We start from the raw sequence: 21229 nt of genomic DNA on the forward strand, positions 1-21229 counted from the left end.
CAGTCTTATAGCTCAAGTCTTTCTCTTCCCTGACTTACCCCTTGTCGACCTATTGTCCACATTTCTGCCATCATAATATATATCAATACAAATTCCGATCATATTACACTTTCTTTATAAACTTTTGGGTTGCTTCCCATTGCCTCAAAATAAAATTTAAACTCCTTAACATGGCACGGTCTGTCCTTGGGGAAAATGAGACTTGACAGTTAGATAGTCTCTTACATCCACCCTATCCTTCATCAATTTAGAACTATTGATGGTTTTCCTAGAGTGAATATTTCCTCCTGCTGCCACGTTCCACTTCCCTTCTTTGCATGCTTTATCTCTCTTTCACTCAACTAAATCTAATCTATCCTTAAAGTCTAAACTCAGAGTTTAATACTGTGAGGTTTTCTTGTTTAAGTAAGCCTCCTTTGAGCTGCCATTTTCTTCTTTATATCCTAGAATGTAGCACTCCTCATGTTATGTTTTATTTTTCTTTTAATGTTTATTATAAAATTAAGGCATGTAATATGTAAAAAATGAACTCAAACACTATAAAATAATGAAAAATCTTCTAACTCCAAAATCTAACTCCAAGTCCCCAGTTTTTCTGTCCTTTCCCAGATCAACCATTCTTCTAGTCTAATATATCTCTTCAAGAACATTTTTGCATATATAAATATATATGCATGTGTTTATCCATTTTTACCTTAATTGGAGCATCATTATCTTCTATTACATGGATAGTATATTGAATGTTTTTGTTTATAGATGGATTTTATTCTTTACTGATTTCTTTTATGTCTTTTTCTATTGCAAATAATGCTAGAATGAATATCATTGTATATATATTTTGGAGCATGTATGAATTTATCTGTTGGATAAAATCCTGGAATGGAAATGCTGTCAGAAGGTATATATAATTTTAATTTTAATGGATATTGAAGACATCTATTTTCAGCTATGATGAATAACTTGCATCAGATCAACTCTCACAATGCAAACAACTAGAAAAGTTGTCTGAAATTAAAACAAAAATAATTTTGCAAGGCATTAAAGAATTACAAAAACTGAGATGATTTGAATTCCAGTGAGAATGGAAGCCCTGGGCATGGCCTCCTTTGCCCTCAAGGCATTTTCTAATTAAAAAATGATACAGGGATGCCAAGAAGTTGAAGAGAAAGCTTCAGCTGAGAAGCCAAGTAGGGCTTTCAGCAGCTTAATAGGACTGTGGAGACAAAAATCGGAATTCAGGGCAAACCTAAATGGAGTGGACCTGGTTAGCTCTCTAGGTTTTCAGTTGGGCTCTTGAATGGACTATACCTTAAGAATAAAGTCAAACCAGAAATAGTCCAGTCCTCTCAAATACTTCTATTTAACTTCAAATCATATAAAAAAAATATGCAAAGCAATCTGAGTGTTTTTTTTCCGGTTTCTGCGTAGTCTAATCTGTGTGTCCATGAGCTCTCCATAGAGTGCTTAATAAAATTTTGCACAGTTAGCAATTTGTTTCTCACCTTTTTCACAACAGGTATGTGACACAGCCAGATTTTAATTCATAGTATCCAGGTTTTTTGCCTGAATTTTGCCAGATTTTCTTGTTTCCTTTCATTTTTGCATATACTCATAAAAGACTCAATCAGTTGCCCAATATACCCAGAAAACAGTGATTGTATCATCAGTCAAACTCATCTTCTTTCTGCAATTAGACGATTTTTTTTAACTTATTATCTAGGACTCTATCTTCTGCATCATTGCCTAAAACAAATCAGATTTTAAGGAATGCCATATCTCCTTATCTTTATGAATAATGGGATTAACCTCATTAAGTGAGATAAAAGATCAACCAGGTATTCATTTTTCAAGTTGTTGACACAATTCTGAATAGTCAAAGAATCTGAAAGAAGAAGGGGAGAAAACAGGCAACCTGTGGACTTGTAAGGGTGGGAGAGAAACGGGATAGGTAGAGGAACCCTTTTTATTCACCTGCCTCAAATCCCTTTCTGTAATGTGAGAGCTGTTAATGTAAGAAGTCAATTCAGCTACTATAGTAACTCTTTAATATATTACTGTATCCAAGAGTCAATATTTTTAGTTAAGGAAATTTTTGCGTATTACAATGATTTCCCTTACAGAAATGAATATTTGATTTTGAGAATTACAGAGGAGTTGGTGGCAGGGGTGGTGGAGAGAAGATGATACCTTTGGGTCAGGGTCCTTTCATAGTTTGTTCAGATCCCATGGGGTAAGAGGCAGTATGGGACAGCAATCTTCAAATTACCTCTGTACCTAGGAGCCCAAGTATGAATCCTGACTCGACTGCTTACCTAAAGCATTGATCTAGTTAGTTTCCCATGTGTAAAATGGAAGTAATAACAATGAAATGATATATAAAATGCTTAGCTCAGTATCTGGCACATTATAAATGTTCAATAAATAGTAGCAGTGTTTACTATTTTGAGTAAAATTTACCATTACTGAAGAATAATTCTGAAATTTTCCTGCTTTACAAAACACACAGAAAACTGGGTAGACACTATAATTGTAGCGATATTTAAAACTCTAAAGGAATTGTTAACTGGCATGTATCAACATTTAAGATAATAATCCTAACAGAAAAATGGCAAAGGGTATGGAGAACCACTGTACAAAAAAGAATGTCTCAGAACCTCATACTGATATAAGGAGATGCTCAAACTGATATAGAAATCAGAGAAATACAAATTAAAGCAAAAGCAAGATGTTACTTTGTACCAGTTTGGCACAAATGAGAAAGCTGGATAATGCCAATTGCTGACAGGCGGGGATTTTTATAGAACCCCCTCCAAGAATGTGTAAATTGGTACTGCCATTCTGGAGGGCAGTATGGCAATATCTAGATTAAATATCCTTATCCTCCTTGAAGTAGTGATTCTCCTATCAGTCCATAGGGGGACATTAGTGAGAATAGTCTGCAGGATTTTTTTAATGGTGTTGGGGTTGTTGGAGGCAATATGGATGTGCATTCCTGGGAGAGCCAATTGTTAAAATGTGGTGGGTGCACATTACGAAGAAGAAGTCTGCAATTAGAAAAATATATTCAGTGTGCACATAACATCAAAGTGCTGAATGAATAAAACCAACATTGAAGTAAATTAAAAATATAGGCACACAAAATAATAATACATTTGCAAAGGCATAGACAAAAGATACACGTTAAATACTTTTAAATGTTTGCCTTTGACAAGGAAAAATTGGGAATAGAAATAGTGATAAATCACAGTTTTTAAAAAATAACATAAAAAATACTTGCTGAAAATTTGAAATATAATTAAGTTTAGGGAAACAAATAAAAAACATAGTACTACTCCATCATTTACACAGCTAACATGTTGGTGTATTTCATAATGGTTTATTTCCTGAGACTTTCTTGTTCTTCAAGTTCACGTAGTTAAAACAGAAACAAATTTATAGATAAATAGAACAAACTGATGGTTGCCAGATGGGAGGGTGGTTGGAGTCTGGATGAAAAGGTGAAGGGATTAAGAAGTACGAATTAGCAGTCACAAAATAGTCACAAGGATGTAAAGTACACGTTGGAAATATAGTAAATATAGATAAATAGAACAAACTGATGGTTGCCAGATGGGAGGGTGATTGGAGTCTGGATGAAAAGGTGAAAGGATTAAGAAGTATGAATTAGCAGTTACAAAATAGTCACAAGGATGTAAAGTACACTTTGGAAATATAGTCAATAATATTGTTATGACCATGTATGGTGGCAAGTGGGTGCAAAACTTACTGGGAGGATCACTTTGTAAGCTATATAAATGTCTAACCACTATGCTGTACACCTGAAACTAATATAATAGTGAATGTCAACTGAAATTGAAAAAATTTTTTTTAATTTTTTTAAGTTCACATAGTTAAATATATGTACATATTTTAATTACATATTGGGTTAAGCTATACATACAATTTGTCCCCTTTTTTTCCTAACATTATGCCATGTTTATTTTCCCACATAACTAAATCTACTTTGAAAAAACATTAATTTATGGTCGTATAGGTTAACTTAACAAATTATCTCTTGTTGGCAATATTTGTTATTTCTAAGTTACCATAAATAATGTTATTTTGAAATTATTGTAAATAATGTTGTGATTATATGATTATTATCATGTACATTTCTTATTACATTATTTTCTTTAGATAAATTCCTAGGAATGTAATTTCTGTGTCAAAAAATAAAGCAACTTTAAAGCTTGTACATTTATTACTCTAAATTAACTGCGAAATAATTGTAGCCATCACTTCTTAAACTTCTGCAGATTCCTAAAATTCCTAAAATTATAATCTGATAAGCGAACAATGGATTCTATTTTACCTTTTGTGGCTTTGATATTTTACAATGTTTATCAAAGTTCATACCCTCAAATATGGTTTAGCTATCTTTACTCCCTTTTCTCCATCACATATGTGGACTCTTTCCCCTCCTTCCATCTACCCATATGGTTATGTTGCATCAATAGTCAGTGTTCACATTATAGTACCTATAATATAATAGTCAGTGCTTACATTATAATACCTATAAAAATCCAATCACAGCTGAGTTAGTTAATAAACTCTGGTAATAAACCTTCCCTCTACAACTTTTTATTTTTTCCTTTGAACTAATAATTATCTTGTTTTCTTCATTTATTTAGTATTCTGTGTACTTATTACTAATTCAACACTATATTCATTGCCAGTTTTCTAATCTCTTATCCAGATGTTCAGACATATTAAGTATTTTGTCAGTTTCTTCCCTCCTGTAGAAGTCTTTTCTAGGACCTGCTGACCTGTTATAATGTGGATCGGTTTCTTCTATGCCTGTTACAAGGCTGTCATCCTAGCCTCTCCCTATAGTTCTGGAGATCTCTTTAGCTTCCTTCTGCCTTGAAGCCCTTGTTTCCTGGGTCGAGTGTCTTCCTTTTTCTTTGTTTATTCTCATTTTTGTAAAGTACATTCTCTAGAAAAAATTTAATAAGGGTTCACAGAAGGTAAATATTTATAAATATCTTTATTCTTTCCTCACTTGTGATTGGTTCATAGAATTCTATTTTTAGAATATATTTCTGGATCGTTTCTAGTATTGCTTCATTTCCTTACAGATTGGTATGGACTCAAAGTCATTCTGATTCCTGACTCTTCATATGTGACTGTAATTATTTCTCTCATTGTCTCCTCTCTGAGAGTATGTAAGATACTTCTTTTGCCTCTAGAAGTATAAAATTTGATGTGCTAGTGACTTGGGTGTGTGTATTTTTATCCATGTGCTGGGATAGGTAGAATTTTCAGTGTGAAAATTTCAGTTCTGGAAAATTTTCTTGAATTAGTTCACTGGTATTTACCACCCATCGGTTTTTACTTTAGGATTTCTATTAATTACATGGTCCTTTAATTTCTAACTTTTCTCCCTTAATTTTTATCTAATTCATTTTTGCCATTTCTGGGAGAAAATTTCTTAATTTTAACTTTAAATCTTTCAATTGAGTTTTTATATCATTTTTAATTTCTAAAGCTCATTTTTTATTCTCTGAATGTTCTTTTTTTGTCTGTAGTACTCTATCTTTATTATAATGTATTCTTTCTCTTTTTGTTCTCTCTTTTTGTCTCTCCTTTTTGTTTTGCAGTTTTTTTGTTTGCTTTTTGTTTCTTCTCTCCCACATAGTCTGTTTTCTACATTGTTTGCTTTGGTCTCTAACTTTTATTTTGAGGTGTTTCTTCTAATCTTTGGTGCTCTGTTCATATTTAAAAGTAGGGGCCTAAAGTTTTTGTATTAAGCACTAAATGTGTGGGTGGGGCTTTGTGACCTTGAGTTTCACTATAGGGAAGTAAAACCAGGTCATTTAATTTGAGCTGGTTAGATCTCAAAGAAAAGGATTCTTCAGTCCCCTATCTTAAAGTGAAGGCATGCTACTTTTTTTTTTTTTCTTGGAATTGACAAGGGAAAATGGATTCTGGAGGTCTCAGAATCTTGTGTGCATTAACTGAATCCCCCTATTGTTATTATAGTACCTCTGCCCTCAGCTCTGTCTCATTTTTCTCAAGTCAGTTCCTCTGCAAATAAACCTCCAGTGTTCTGCCAGGTGGAGGGGAGTCAACTGCTAGTCAAGAGGGAAGGGATCTAGGGATCTGACTGCTTGTTAAACAGTCTGCCAATTAATCCTCCTTATTTTGGTTCCCTTTTTATCCTTCTTCACCTCTAGAGGTACCTGATGTTACCATTTCCTTGTTGTTTTAGAGGAGAGCATTATTCTACTGTGTCAACTGGGTTTGTCCTCATTCTCCACTATTGGTCTAGGACTCAGTGTTCTTGGTCCTGCTAAATTGGTTGATTCTATCACTTTCTTTGTTCTGCCCTCCATCTTTATGAGTTTATGCCTTGTTATGAAATACCTTCCAGTAAGGCTTTAGAAGGGAGTGAGGGTAGATGCATGGATTCAATCCACTATCTTTACCAGCAGCAGTTACTCTTTAACCAAGACTTGATTTTTAAGATCCTCTAAGTAAAAGTTGTCTGCTGGATGCAAGAGTAAAACCGTATTATATAAAAATAAGTTGTGGGTATGTCGATTTGGTTGCTTTTTCCAGGACTGTTCACATAGAATTGGAAAATATGACTTCTAGCCTGAGTCAAAGGTAAGCAGATGTGTATTGACTATTTAAGGAGCATATCACTCTTCTGGATGCTTGCTATAAGAGCTAAACCAGATTTAATGCAGATTTCAAGCTTAAAGCTCTGTTTCAATCTCTGTTCTATATGAGTAAACTTGTCTTCTTTATGAGTGTGACAATAGCACAGTTTCAAGCCTAGCTACCTATCACTTAAAAACCAAAAGAGAAAGAGAATTTTACCAAAGTTGATTTTATGTTGTGGGTGAGAGAGAATTTTAAGCCTTGTTCCCTGCAATGCTGATTTCATGGAAAAGAACATCTTAAACTGACCTCAAAAGTCAAGAGGAGGCAAAACATCTTTGACAAGAGATTTTGAATTTTAAACATAACCGAGTCAGAAGGATATTTATGGTTGAGATGTCCAATGACATAAATTACAAAGTATATTGAAGTATACTCAAAGAAAGTAAAAAATAAGAAATCTAGCTATGGGAGGTAAACATACAGTGTAAATATATATATATATATTTTTTTACTGTTAAAGTGTACAGATGAAACTTACTGGATTTCGTTAGCCAATGTCACCATAAAAAATAAATAAATAAACTTTTAAAGATAAATAAATAAAAATTTTGGAAAAATAAAATGCAAAAAAAAAAAAAAATGTGCCATAGAATTTTAAAGAAAGAAATTACATGTTGTTGAGAGAATTCTGAGTAATTTCAGAGATAAATTGACAGCCATGTTGCACTTAAAAAAAAGGATAAGATTTCTAACTAAATCGATTGTTTATAGTATATTTCAAGTACTGGCAAAGGAAGATGAAAAAAGAGGATGAAGCCAAATAGTGAATGATTTTGAATACTGAAGTGAAGATTTAATTATCCAGATATTGAAGAGAACCTGAACATTTTAGAGGAAGGGAGTAAAATTCTTAAAGGTGCACTTTAAGGAATCTGACCTGGAGTAGTGTCCATCGATTACTGTATTTAAAGAGATGAGGTGAAGGTCCTCCATCGTTAGTGGCTATTCCAAAATGTGACCTAGAACATGTCCCTTACATTTCTGAGTATGTATCATAGATGAACTCTTAATTGCCATGTCATGTGGTGCTAACAGAATCGAATGACAAGTATTTGTAAGGACTTCTTATGTGTGTGCCCAGTTCTATGCTAACTGCTATAAGGAGTACAGAATAACCCAACGATTTGAAATTTTTCACAGACTGTAGAGTCTAACAAGTTGGGGGAGGATGCTGATAACTTGGATTAGATAAAGCCAAATTTGTATTTACTGTAAATGTAATTGGGAGCTAATAGATGGAAGATGGCCACGTGACCTGGAAGGGTTAGCATTTAAACTGATTTAAGGATTGGGTGACATTTACATAGGTGGTGGCAACAACATGAATCAGTATGAATGAAGATTCTTTGGCAAGAAGATGTGCAGGGACAATGAGAAATTTATTTTAAATGAAATTAGGAACTGGTGTTGGTAGATGAATAAGAAACTGGTAAGGTAGGAATTTCGGACCCACTCATAAAAGGCATTTGGAGATGGACCAAGTGATTTGGGGTAAGAAATAATAAGATGTAGAAGGTTCATCAGCAGGGATTTATATCATTAAAAGGTAACTCAGAAAATTTAGTCTGGCAGCAGTATTCATGGATTTGAGAGTAGAAGAAACTGGAAATGAAAGAGTCTAAAACGCTGTTATAGGAAAAAGGTGTGAAGGCTCAGAGTACAAAGCTACTGACAGTAGGAATGGAGAGATAGAACAAAACTGAAATAAAAATTTTGATGAAAGAATGAAAAAGAAATTGGCACTAAATTGCTAGAAACTAGAAAAGGAAGAATCAAAGATTAGTCCACACAATGATTGGAGAAATTAGAAGCACATATTTTCACAGAGGAGAGCAGGGATAAGAAAGAACATGATATGCTTGGTCTTAAACATACTGAGTTTTAAATGATATCATAAAACAAAGGCATATGTCTTTAAACTATAAGATTAGAGTACAATTGAGATGTTCATGTTACAGACTACAGTGTGTTATTTATTATCATATTTTAGAAAGTCAGGACATTACTGTAACTTCTGATTTTGTTTAGTTTTAAGCTCCATAACCTTTGCAAATCAATCTAGTTCTCCCCTCTGGAAAAGGGAAAAATAAAATTAGTAGCTATTTTATTGAGTATATATTATATTCTGGACAGTACATTAGGCTTTCCTTTCATATGGTTTTATTCCTGAAAACAGCCCTCCTATAAGGTAGATACTGTGTCATCTCCATTTTACAGATCAGCAGTCTGAAGCTCAGAGAGCTTATATGACCTTAGATTGCACAACTAGGAAGTGACAGAGTCAGGATTCGAACCAAAGACTTTGTCTCCAAAGCTACTGATTTTAACCAGTTATGCAATGCTTTCACTGTGCCTCACAACAATATGTGCCTTACCTACTCTTAACAGTTAAGCTGTGTATTTATGAAGTGTTTATTAAGTGCCATATTGTATGCTAAGTGTTTTTATGCATTATTTTATTTAATTATCAAACACACCTATGAGGTTGCTATAATTAATGTTTACATTTTATAGATGAGGAATTACTTAGAGGGTGAGTTACTTTTCCAAAGTCACATAGCTGGGAAGTAGCAGAACTGGAATTTATGCTTTAAATTTATCTGATTTCAGAGTCTATGTGCTTGTTTATTCTTAAAAGTCATTTTGAAGATTAAATAATTATATTATTTCCTTAACTTTAAGGCATAAAGCAAATAGTCTTTAATTAGTAGTGATAGTGTTAGTATTAGCAGCAGCAGAATAGCTCAGAAGTGGTGCTTGAAGCCATGCAGTGCAGGAACTACCCAAGGCTATAAATTGATAGAGAAAAACATCTTATAGAGAGAATACGAGGGATATTTATAACTTAGGAGTCGCAGGAGGGAAAGGAGTCAGAGAAGCATAACAGTAGCTTAGGAAATTCAATAACATGGAAGCCTGAAGAAAATAATCTCAAAGATTTGAGACATCAAATGCCACATAAAATTTGAAAAGGATAAGGTCATTGGACTCTCTCAGCAAACTACTGCTCATGATGAGATACCAGTAGACAGAACCGCCATCCATCCAGTTTCCCAATGCAGAAAGCTTGAAATTTTCCTTATTTTTTTTAACTTTTCTTACTCCTCTAAACAAATCATTATTTCGGCCTCCTAAAAACCTCTCTCAAAGTATCTGCACTCTCCTCTCCATCTTCACTGCTACTTCCACAGTTCAGGAAATCTTCGCCTCCTGCCTAGATTGCTCCAGTGACTTCTCAGTTCTTTCTGCTTTTGACTTACTCCCCACCAGCCCATTCTCCATTGTGCAGACAGAACGTTTCTAAAAGACAAATGCTGTCATGTCAGTTTTCTGCTTAATACCTATCCATGGGTTTTTATTGGCCTTAGGATAATGACTTAGCATGGTTCTTGAAGCCCCATAAAATCTGTCCTACCACCATTACTCATCTAGTCCTACCACCATTACTCATCTAGCTCCAGCTATGGCAAACTTATTTCAATTTCTAGTACCTATCATGTGCTCTGGGACTTAACCTATGCCCTTCCTTCTGGAACAGTTTTTCCTTCTGTCTTCTCTTTCCCCCTCTCTTTCCTCACTCTCTCCAGCCTTTCCTGGTTACTCAATCCTTCAGATCTCAACTTAAGTTATACTTTCTTTGAGAAGCCTTTTGAGTTCCTTCTAGTTAGGTCTCCTGCTTTATACTCCACAGCATCTCATGTATCCACCAAAGCTATCACTACCCTTTATTGTAATTGCTTGTTTAACTTTCTGTCTATACCTCTAGGCAGTAAGCTGTTTCATGCAAAATTTATGTCTGCTCCCATTGTTATCTCCAGCACTTAAAATAATGCCAAATTTATCATAGATATTCAGTAAATACTTTTCGAATAAGTGCTGTGAGTGAATATATGCAGCATGAAATTATTTCGTATGTTAAACATGTTATTAAATGAAATTGGGCTGGGTTTTATAAACCTCATGGTTTTCTCTAACTGGTGAGAGGCTGGGTGAAGGTGAAGTACAATTTCATTTGGCTTTTGTTTTTTTCAAATAGAAGATAACAGATAAATGAAGCTGGTTTAAAAGAAGAAAAAAATATTTGATATGATATTCTTATAGTTATGGTTATTGCAGTCTTTGAAAGGGATAAAAAATTGAACAGAGAACTCATGATGCCCTTAACCTTTTCAGTTCAATAACGAGTATCATTCAGATGGAGTTACTAATATGAATATCAATATCAGTAAGTATGTCAGAAAAAGATAAAATCATATAATAGTCTTTTCTTTTACTAGGAATTCACTTTTTAAATACTCAGACTCTAAGACATTCTTATAAGCCATGAAATGACCCAAGTCATTCACATCTGTTCAAAATGTTTCTTAAAAAGCTTATCTTAATAGTTACATGGTAAAACTAATATTTCTGATATCAGCTCCCATAAGAACCAACTGTATAAAATTTGCTTCTCTACTTCATGAAAATTTATCTACTTTGTTCCTGTGAGCTCTTTTACAAAATGCCACCGGTTTTCTTTCCTCACTTTTCTTGCTATTTGGCTTTGCAGTATCATTCACATTACTACCGATCCTTAGAATTCTCATAGATCCATTCTTTAAATCCTTAAAGGCATATAGTCAAAGTTGAAATGTAATGGATTCAGAATGGAAGCACAACTTCAAAAATAACCAAATAAATAAAGGCATAAATATGCAGGTAAAACTGAAGACTTATGGCACAGTCCCAGTACTAACAGTAACAGAAGGCATCAGTGGAGTCACTCTTCCTTTGGGCTATGAGGACTTAGGTTAAGAGAGGCTGTAGGCAGAGAAAACTATGAAATTCAGAATGGAGATGAAATCATAGTGATAAAGCCTCAACACAGGAGCAGAAAGATTCAGTAACACAACTAGTGAGAGTGCCCCCCACCACTGGTTTCAGCCATGTGTCAGGCAAATAGGAGATTATTTTACTCTCAATATCAGGATCATTTAAATAGTATAACTTATATTTAATACCAATCACGGGTTGTCGTGGGTTTGTTTTTTTTTTTTAATTTCAGGTTTAATTAGATGACATTATAAGCTATTCTAACCTTTCTTGAAGTTAGACCTTCCTAAGGCTTGTCTGCAACTTTGGAACTTCACTAGTTCTCAATACCCTTGGAGCTTTACTAATAATAATAACCTTAAGCGTAACAACCATGTTTGCGGCTTCTTTCGTTCACAGGCCTAAGGAAGGGCCTTAGATTGCTCTCTCTGTGTCTCTGAGAAATGCTCTAAACACAACACATTTTTTCCCCTTCCACATTTGGTCAAAGAGGAGAAGCACACTTAGGCTGTACATATTCTCATTTACTACATAATGACTTAGTACCTTTCCTTCTTAGCCTCTCTTTCAATCTAAAACTAATATAGTCCTAAAATTTATAATAACCTCTAAATTTTTCATTATATGCAAAAATGTTGGTTGTTTACACATTTCTGTAAAGGTTTTGGGATTATGAAAAATCCCATGCTTTATGATAGCATTTTTCAAATGGCTTTAAATACGTCTTTTAAGCAGAAATATAACATTATTTTCCTTGCGATCTATTTTGGAATTAAAGCTTCATACGTGGATATTTTTAGAGCAAATAATATGTTAAATGAGCATTTTTGCTAGTTAATTTTAAGTTTACTGTTTTTTATTTTTATTTTTATTTTCAGCTTTCTAAGAAATATGGAGTCCATGTTTGTGGAGAAGGTGGAGAGTATGAAACATTCACTTTGGATTGTCCTCTATTTAAGAAGAAAATAATTGTGTAAGATATCATTTCAGCATTTTCTTCCCTTTCTTTAAATTTAAGTGATGGAAGCAACTTTGCATTAAGCTCGAGGCAACTTTTGTTGGGAGAAATAGAACATGTCCTCTAAGTTCACAAACACTCAATTTGTTTAATACCAGTGAAGTCGTCTGAATACCTAAATCAATACCTGACAAGACGAGGCCTTCATAGAAGGCTATAAACTTTTTAGACATTGCACTTTCGTTTACTTGCTGATTATGGCCTGCAGTAAAACTGGTACCTACACACTGACACTTTTATCCTTTCATGAAGTGCGAATTGCCTGTATTATTTATCTTTCATTACAGCTACGTTTGATAAACTGCCACATCAGTAGCCAGTGGGTTCCATTAACTCTATCCTCTTTTTCCTTTTTCTTGGCTTTAACAACTTAAGATGGTAACACTAAACATTTCTCTTCAATTATTTGGTGTTATTTTTACAAATAAACTTTGTAAATTCAGTTTATGGTGAGTAGTGTGATTTCTTTGCCATAAATTGTTAAAATTAGTGTAACGAAAAACAGGAACTTTCTCCCGTTTGTTACATTATTATCCATACTATAATTTATGTCACTCTTCTCATATGCTAAGAGAGCACTTTATCTGCTTCTTGATAAGCATCATCAGAATTATGCTTGATTTCAGAAATAATATGCACCTCATCTGATGAAAGATTAGAATTCTGTATTGAATAGACAGCTTCAATATTTTCAACATTGGGAAGTGATTTCTTTGGACATATTAATAATGAGGGAAGGAATGATCTAAGAAAATTACGGCAATTTTAGGTAAATTTTCTAAAATATCCATTGGTCTTGTGAAACATGGCCAAGACATTTTCATTACCATGTGCAATATTTACCCATTCTTGCTTCTTTAATGTTCTCCTAAATTCTTTTCCATTAATGATCATCAGCATAATAATTTATTTGGCAAATATTTATCAAGTACCAGTTATGTCCAAAGCTTTCTTCTGGGCACCATTGATGTTTAAACATAATTCCTGCCTCCAAAGGGTGGAGGGACACACATCTGTATATATTATGATACAAGATGGTAAAGGATAAGAGACATAAGAATAAGCTCATAATTGGGAGGTATTTCTCTGGCTGTGATGATCACAAAACCATTCATGAATGAACTATGCACGAGGTATTATTTCTATTAAATAAATACTGTTTCGTTATTCAAGAAAAGAATTTGCATGCTAGTGTGAAATTACAGTATAATAGGAAACTTGCAATATATTTATTTTATTAATATGGGACTAACCAAAAAATTTTTTTAAAGCGTGATAAGAGGAAAAATGCCCAAGAGTAATGCTTTTCCCATTTACTTGACAAGTTGAGTCCTAGAACACCCAGAAGTCTTTTTGGACAACCTAGAATTATAAGATTTTTACTTTTTTAGATGACTTGACAAGAAGGTCAGTTTATCACTGTACTTTAGATTGAAAATGAATCTTTTCCACCTCATTATTTTGTATATAAAGAAAGGAAACCTAAGGAAACCTAAGCCTGACTGAGACAATGTCATGAGGGGTATTTAGTCATGCTATTAAAAAGAGAGATTTCAGAAGAGGTGTGTTAGAACCTTCTAATTCTAATGTTATTGAACATTAACCCTCTAGTTCAAAATGTTATTGAGACAAATTACATGGGTGAGACTCTGCAAGCTGCTACCCTGCTCAGTAGGAGTTCTTCCTGTAAGAACAGTCAGTCAAATCAACAATACATAAGTTCTAGCATATGGCTGTGTACTTTAAGAACACCAGAAGAAGCACTGTCTTCCTTCTTACTCATTCATCAGTACATCACTTATCTAATTCTAATGCTTAAGCACTTTCTTTGCTTTTTTTTTTCATAGGCTCTGCCTACCTCAGCTTCACAACTTTCTTACTTGATTTCTTTTCTCTAAATCGCCTTTCCATTTCTCCCCACTTTGCAAAATTCTTTCATTTTTAAAGGCTTTGGTTGCCATTGCCTCAGTGCTTGTTCTCATACCTGAACTCTCATAACACAGTTGGCACCAACAAATGTCCGTTAAATATTGTTGAATTAACTTGTCATTTATTGTTGTTTGATTTTACATATCTATTTTACTTGTATGTGTTCCTTTTTTAGGTTATAGCTACAGGTTTGGGTTGGGATATCTCCTAATTTATGGGAAAAGAATATCACTACAAAACCTTTGCTCTTTAAAATAGAAAATATCCTTATCATACCTACCGATAAGCACTAAATGTGATGGTGTGAGTGAATATGCACTGCACATTCTAAAATTGTACGTAAATGAAAGTTATTTTATTTAGAGATAATTGCCTATCAAAACTTAAGAACTAAAAGCCTAATGTTTTAATAAAAATGATAATTTTCTTCTTTTTATTAATAAGCACTTTTGTTTTAAAATATGCTACATATGCTACAATGAAAAAATTTAAGTTTAGTCCCTGTAACTATTTGTTAACAATTGACCATTAAAAATATTGGATCCTGTAACTTAGAATTCACTTTTGGGACAAATTTAACAATTTTTCCTGTTATATTTGATATAATTAACCTATAGCTAGTTAATTATTTAAAATCTCATTTCAAATGTCTGATTCAAATTTTTTTATAAAAAGACCACTTCTCAGAGGAAAGAAAACAAACTTTTACATGCAAAAATGATTTGATTATAATTAGAGATGTTTTTAAAACACAGATTGACTGTTTTCATAATAAAAAAAATTAAAAAGAAATCAGTGTGGTTCTAGTAGTTTATTATGAGATACGTTTTGTACTAAATTCCAATTAAGATTTTTAAAATCTTGTAAGAAAGACTAATATAACAGCTTTTGGAAGTAATTTTTAAAAATTCAAACTAGAACATTTTACAATTCACTTTTCATATCAATTGGAATGTGATTACTAACCTCTAGATACAAATTTTTAGGTCAGAAAATGAGTTTTTTCCTTAAGAGCTTTGGTGCAAAGAATTACAGCCTAGCCTTTGAGAGAATTGGACAGTTGTAGGTCATCAAATAAATAACCTGCTTTCTTATTACTTCTTTAATATATATATATATATATATATATATATATATATATATATATATATATATATTAGAATTTATATATACATATATATATCAGAATTTAAGAACTAAAATCCTAAATATTTTAATAAAAATGATAATTTTCTTCTTTTTGTTAATAAGCACATTGTTTTAATATCAGTATTTGATACAACCACATAATTTCCATTTGAATTATCAGTGTTACTCTGCTACTGCTAGAAGGTTGCTGTGCATGGTGCGGATGGATGAAACAATGGGAAGGAAGGAAGGGAGGGAAGAAGGAAAGAAGGAAGAGCTAAAGTCTATGATTAAAACACTGCATACTCATTTTCTCCACCTACTCCTATTTTCTAACTATAGTCATAACTCAACTCAGAGCATAGAACTGTGGCATTTAACACAGCAGTGAACAAGAACATTAGCCAGCTCTTGGCTATAGAGAAGCCTCAATGTAGAAGAGGTACTGAGCACATTTGTTACTTGAATTAGTAGGAAAAAGGGAGGAGTGTAGCCAACTTAAAAGCATTTTTGTTGGGCCGTAATTGGTGTTAACTTTCTGCATTACTCTGAAGATATTCCACCAGATTTTGCTCTGAGTTTCAGAGAAATCCATGAAGCAGACAGAAACCAGAGATCCTTGAAAGCTGAGTTTCAGATGATTGTTTATGAAAGAGAAAAGAGCAATAGTGGCATCATTCTGTTTGAAACTAAAAACTGTTCATTTGAGATCTTGTCTCTCCCAGTTGAGTCTGGGTTTGTATAAGTGAATGAAATGTTGTTGGTCAATTAGAGATTATGGTTTTAATAGAATCCATAAAAGTCATTCCTCTTCATTTAGTGCTCAGAATATTATATCTTTTCTGTGGATAACAATCTTGATTCAGAAGGCAGTAATTACATCAATTAAGTAAACTATTTTCTATCAACCTTCTGTTTCTAGTGGAGATAACAGGCATGAGAAGTGAGGGCCTGAAAGCCTTTCTACTGATACAGCATTGGTTTAGGTTAATTATAGTTTTGGTATGCTTCATTATCAAGGATATCAAAACTAAGCTGCCTGTATTAGACATAATTAAGGCTCAGGGTCCGTTTCCAAGGCTGGGTTCAGGAACAGAGAGATCGAAATTTAATGTAAGAGTGAGATCATGCATAGGAATAGAAATTTAAATCTGATTGATGAGCCAAGATAGGACCAGAACAGGTAACTCTGGAGTAAATGCAGAAGCAGCAAGACTAAGGCTAACAAACCAGGGTGGGTCAAGCCAGAGGGGCAGGTGGTAGAAAAGAGAGGACCTCCTCTTCACTTTCTCTTTCTCCTCCTGCTCAGTATATCTGGAGGCAACTTTGGGTTGACGTAGCCTGTGAAAGCAGGTTATATCTTTTTATCAAGATCCTAACTCTTTAATGATTCTATTTCTATTATAGTTGATTTCCTTTTAATGTTATAGAAGCCCTTTTTAATGTTATTTTCTTAAGCACTAACAAGAGGCATATGACACTAAAGATTCATGAATGGTAGTGGATTTTTTTTTTTTTACCAGTAAACATTTATTTCTCTATCTCTGAACTTTCAATGGAAAAGTAAACAGATTTTGCCCATAAAAATCTTGTATTTTGGAGCCAAATATTTTGAGGTTTCTTCTGTTGCCACTAAATAACTTTTCATTACAAAAGTTGATTCAAAAGATATCTTACATTAGTGGCAAAGAGTCAAATAAAGTAACAGTTTGTTTTGCTGTACTAGATGGTTAAAACGCTAACAACGTGTTAATAGAAACAATGGAACTAGTTCCCGAGGCATTTAAGAAATGCGAACTTTCTATTTTTAAATTTCAGTTGAAATGCAAAATACTATTGCTTTCTTAATAAACAACAAGAAAAAATAATTAGTTATTAGAACTTCACACATAATCTTGGTTATTCATATTTGCTTTACAGGGTATCTTTGATAAAAGTTGAGTTAATTTACATGTATCCATATGGTGCCAGCAAGCAGTTCATACCATTTTACCTGAATGTGGTAATTACTATGTCAGGCAATCAATTTTAATAGCAATGATATTGCAGTGTGAAGAGTTCATCTAGAGCTTAAAACCATCACCAGTACCGCTTTTGTGAAGGATAATTGAGATTTTGTGTGAAACACTGAATGAATTACCTCTTGAAAATGTAAAGAATAATGAAGATAAAGCACTATTGTTTAATAGTTAGCCCATACTAAGCAAATTTTTTCAAATGAAATTGAATAGGAGTTTTAAGCCTCAAAATTGTTCAGACAGCTTTGAGTGAACCTGAAAGTTGAACTGTGTGTCCTCATAAAGAGGAAAAGCTTTTTTACTGTTTCTGGAAAGTTTAGTATCCTCAATCCTTTTCCCAGTTAAGTATTGGATTGTTAAAAACAGAGGTTAATCACTAAATATTGTATGCTAGTGAAAATAAATACAAAAAGATTTTTGGGGGCTCTTCTAGTCACTAGCAGGAGTGATTTGCCACACTTATGTAGTAAATAAATGCACTATAAAATTTTTGTATTTCAGAGATTCATCAGAAGTAGTCATGCATTCAGCTGATGCATTTGCACCTGTGGCTTACCTACGCTTTTTAGAATTGCACTTGGAGGACAAGGCAAGTAAACCTAAGATTCACAGTAATTAGAGACAACTGAGATATGTGCATTGGCTCTGTATATATAATACTGTTATACCAGACAAAAGGGTAAAAACATGACTTATCATTAGTGATTTTTTTCAGATCCTCAGTCAATAACTAAGAATTTTGCAAACGTTTATAGGTTTAAGAACTCTATTTGAATCAAAAGATATTATATTTCTCAAGCATTTGTAGTTCAGGTGAATAGGGAATCATATATGTATTAATTAAGGAGACTACAAGACAATATATAACCAAACATTAAATTATCTAGTAAAAGAAGAATTAGGTAATTGTGCATAATTATTGGGGGGAAGGTTTGATGATGAATTGGATTTTTATTATGCAAAGTTTAAGAAGGAGACACAAAAGTTTTTCCAAAAATATCCAAGGGAACAGAAGGCAAATAAGAAATGGAAAGTGAGGCGAAAGTGTGATAGTTTTATTTTAAATATATTGATTGTCAAGATACAACATAATGTCAGTTTAAAGATATATTGTAGACTAAATAAAGATCTAGATTAGACCCTTTAATTAAAAGTTCTGCTCTTTGAGATGTAAAGGATTCAAAAAGTCTTCTGCATCTTCAGCCTTCTATTACCAAGTCTTGAGGCACACCCCCAGTTGTATATATATCATAGGGAATCTGAAGAATCAAAAGTGTTAATAAAGATTGGTGGCAAAGGAAAGAAAAAAATGATAACTCCAGAAATGTCAGCATGAGTTTCCAAAAGAAATGAAAAGTTATTGGTGTCATTTCTCCAGAAAAAAATAGGACAGACAAGATTGAAAATAGATAATTGAATTGGGCTAGCTAGAAGATTGGTGACCTTTTACCAAAAAGCTGGTAACCCTTAAGAGAATAAACCTATACTATCCAAACAACCTTCAGATCCACTGAAAGGAACCCATTCTAGATTTCTTCTACTTTTTTGCCATGAGCACACACAAAATCAAAGCCACTGAATTCTTGTTTAAATATGTTGGCCATTATATGTTTAGATGTACCTAAATAGCTCATTATTCACCTTGTTTTTGTATGTCATTGATCTTCACAGTCCCATTTTTTTCTCTTGCAGAAAAGAATGTTATTTCTTTAAGGTAGGATATTCTCTGACATTAAATGAATATGGTGCATTTCCTTCTTTTTTTTTCAGGTGTCCCCAGTGCCTGACAACTACAGAACATCTAATTACATACATAATTCTTAAAAAGCGTTTCTGAACATTGTTTACTAATCTGCCATTTTTATATTTAAAAAATTATATATCATTTTCTTAATTATTATGTCCAGCTTTTTCTCATTACATTTTTTGATTCTTAGATATACATATATATATATATATATTGCTTTATCAGAAAAAGTTAATAGAACTATTGATTAATTGGAGAAATGTGAATACCTTGTTCATTAATATTGTCAATTTACTCAGGATTCACTCTTTCTCTGACTTTTGTTAATACATCTTATGTATGACCTCTGTGATATGTGCCTTTTTTTCCCTTGGCTTTATCTGCATCCCTAATTTTTGTAACATTTCTTTGCTTTAATTACACTGGGTTTTTTTTCATCTTTTTCTCTTTCCTGCTCTCATCTCTGCCAATAACATCATGGTGCAGAGGCATTTGACAATGAGGATGAAAAGGCACTCATTATATTTAGCCAGTCAAGTTTATTCTACTGGGTGTCACCAAAGTGCTGTATCACTTTTGTTTTCAGGATATTCATTCAAAACAATAAAATAGACAGTTATTTAGAGCAGTTTCAGCATCACAGCAAAATTGAGCAGAACATGCAGAGAATTCCCATACACCCTTTTCCCCTACACATGCAGTCTCCCTGTAATCACCATCCCCCACCAGAGTGGTACATTTGTTACAATCGATGACCCTATATTGACCCATCATAATCACCTAAAGTTCATAGTTTACATTACGATTCACTCTTGGTGTTTTCTGTACATTGGGCAAATGCATAATGACATGTACCGATCATTATGGTATTACACAGAATATCTTCACTGCCCTAAAAATCTTCCATGCTCCACTTATTCATTGCTTACCCACCCCCAACCCCAACCACTGGCAACCACTGATTTTTTTACTGTCTCCGTACTTTTGCCTTTTCTAGTATGTCATATAGGTGGGATAATACCATATGTTGCCATTTTAGATTGGCTTCTTTCACTTAGTAATGTGAGTTTAAGGTTTTTCCATGTCTTCTCATGAGTTTTTAGGTGCTGAATAATATTACATTGCCTGGATGTGACACAGTTTATGTATCCATTCACCTACTAAAAGACATCTTGGTTGCTTCTAAGTTTTTGCAATTATGAATAAAGCTGCTATAAAACATACATGTGTAAGTTTTTGTGTGGATGTAAGTTTTTAACTTTTTGGGATAAATACTAAGAAGCAAAATTGCTGGATTTTATGGTAAGAATGTGTTTAAGTTTACAAGAAACCACCATCTTCCAAAATTGCTATACCATTTTGCAGTCCCACAGAAATGAATGAGAATTTCTGTTGCTCCACATCCTTGTCAGCATTTAGTTTTATCAGTGTTTTGTTTCACCGTTCTAATAGACATGCAATGGTATCTCTTTATTGTTTTAATTTACATTTCCCTTATGACATATGTGGAGCATCTTTTCATATGCTTATTTGCCATTTCTGTATCTTCTCTGATGAGATCACTTGCCAAATTTTTAATCAATCTCTGTTTTTTTAACTTTTTAATCAATCTCTGTTTTTTTAACTTTTTAATCAATCTCTGTTTTTTTAACTTTTTTTATTGTGTTTAAGAGTTTATTGTGTTTAAGAGTTCTTTTATTGTGTTTAAGAGTTCTTATTTCAGAAAATAGTTTTGTATTAGCTATGTCTTTTGCATATATTTTCTGCCAGTCCGTGGCTTGTCTTCTCATTCTTTTGGCAGTGTCTTTCACAGAGAAGTTTTTAATTTTAATGAAGTCTAGTTTATCAGTTATTTCTCTCATGGATCAT

The 21229-nt window shown here is 33.2% G+C and overlaps 1 protein-coding gene across 1 annotated transcript in view; it reads left to right on the top strand.

Moving 5' to 3' along the window:
- The window catches only part of DPH6 (diphthamine biosynthesis 6), a 139021-nt gene extending 118438 nt beyond the window's left edge, over positions 1-20583 (top strand). Inside the window, exons 7-9 of the mRNA XM_039843965.1 lie at positions 12399-12493; positions 18115-18202; positions 19384-20583. Of these exons, the coding sequence (XP_039699899.1) occupies positions 12399-12493; positions 18115-18202; positions 19384-19437 (237 nt within the window). The 3' untranslated portion in view covers positions 19438-20583. The remainder of the gene's footprint in view (positions 1-12398; positions 12494-18114; positions 18203-19383) is intronic.
- The last annotated feature ends 646 nt before the right edge of the window (positions 20584-21229 follow it).

The sequence above is a fragment of the Pteropus medius genome, unplaced genomic scaffold, assembly GCF_902729225.1.
Source record: "Pteropus medius unplaced genomic scaffold, Ma_sr-lr_union100, whole genome shotgun sequence".
In the NCBI taxonomy this organism is placed as follows: Eukaryota; Metazoa; Chordata; class Mammalia; order Chiroptera; family Pteropodidae; genus Pteropus; species Pteropus medius.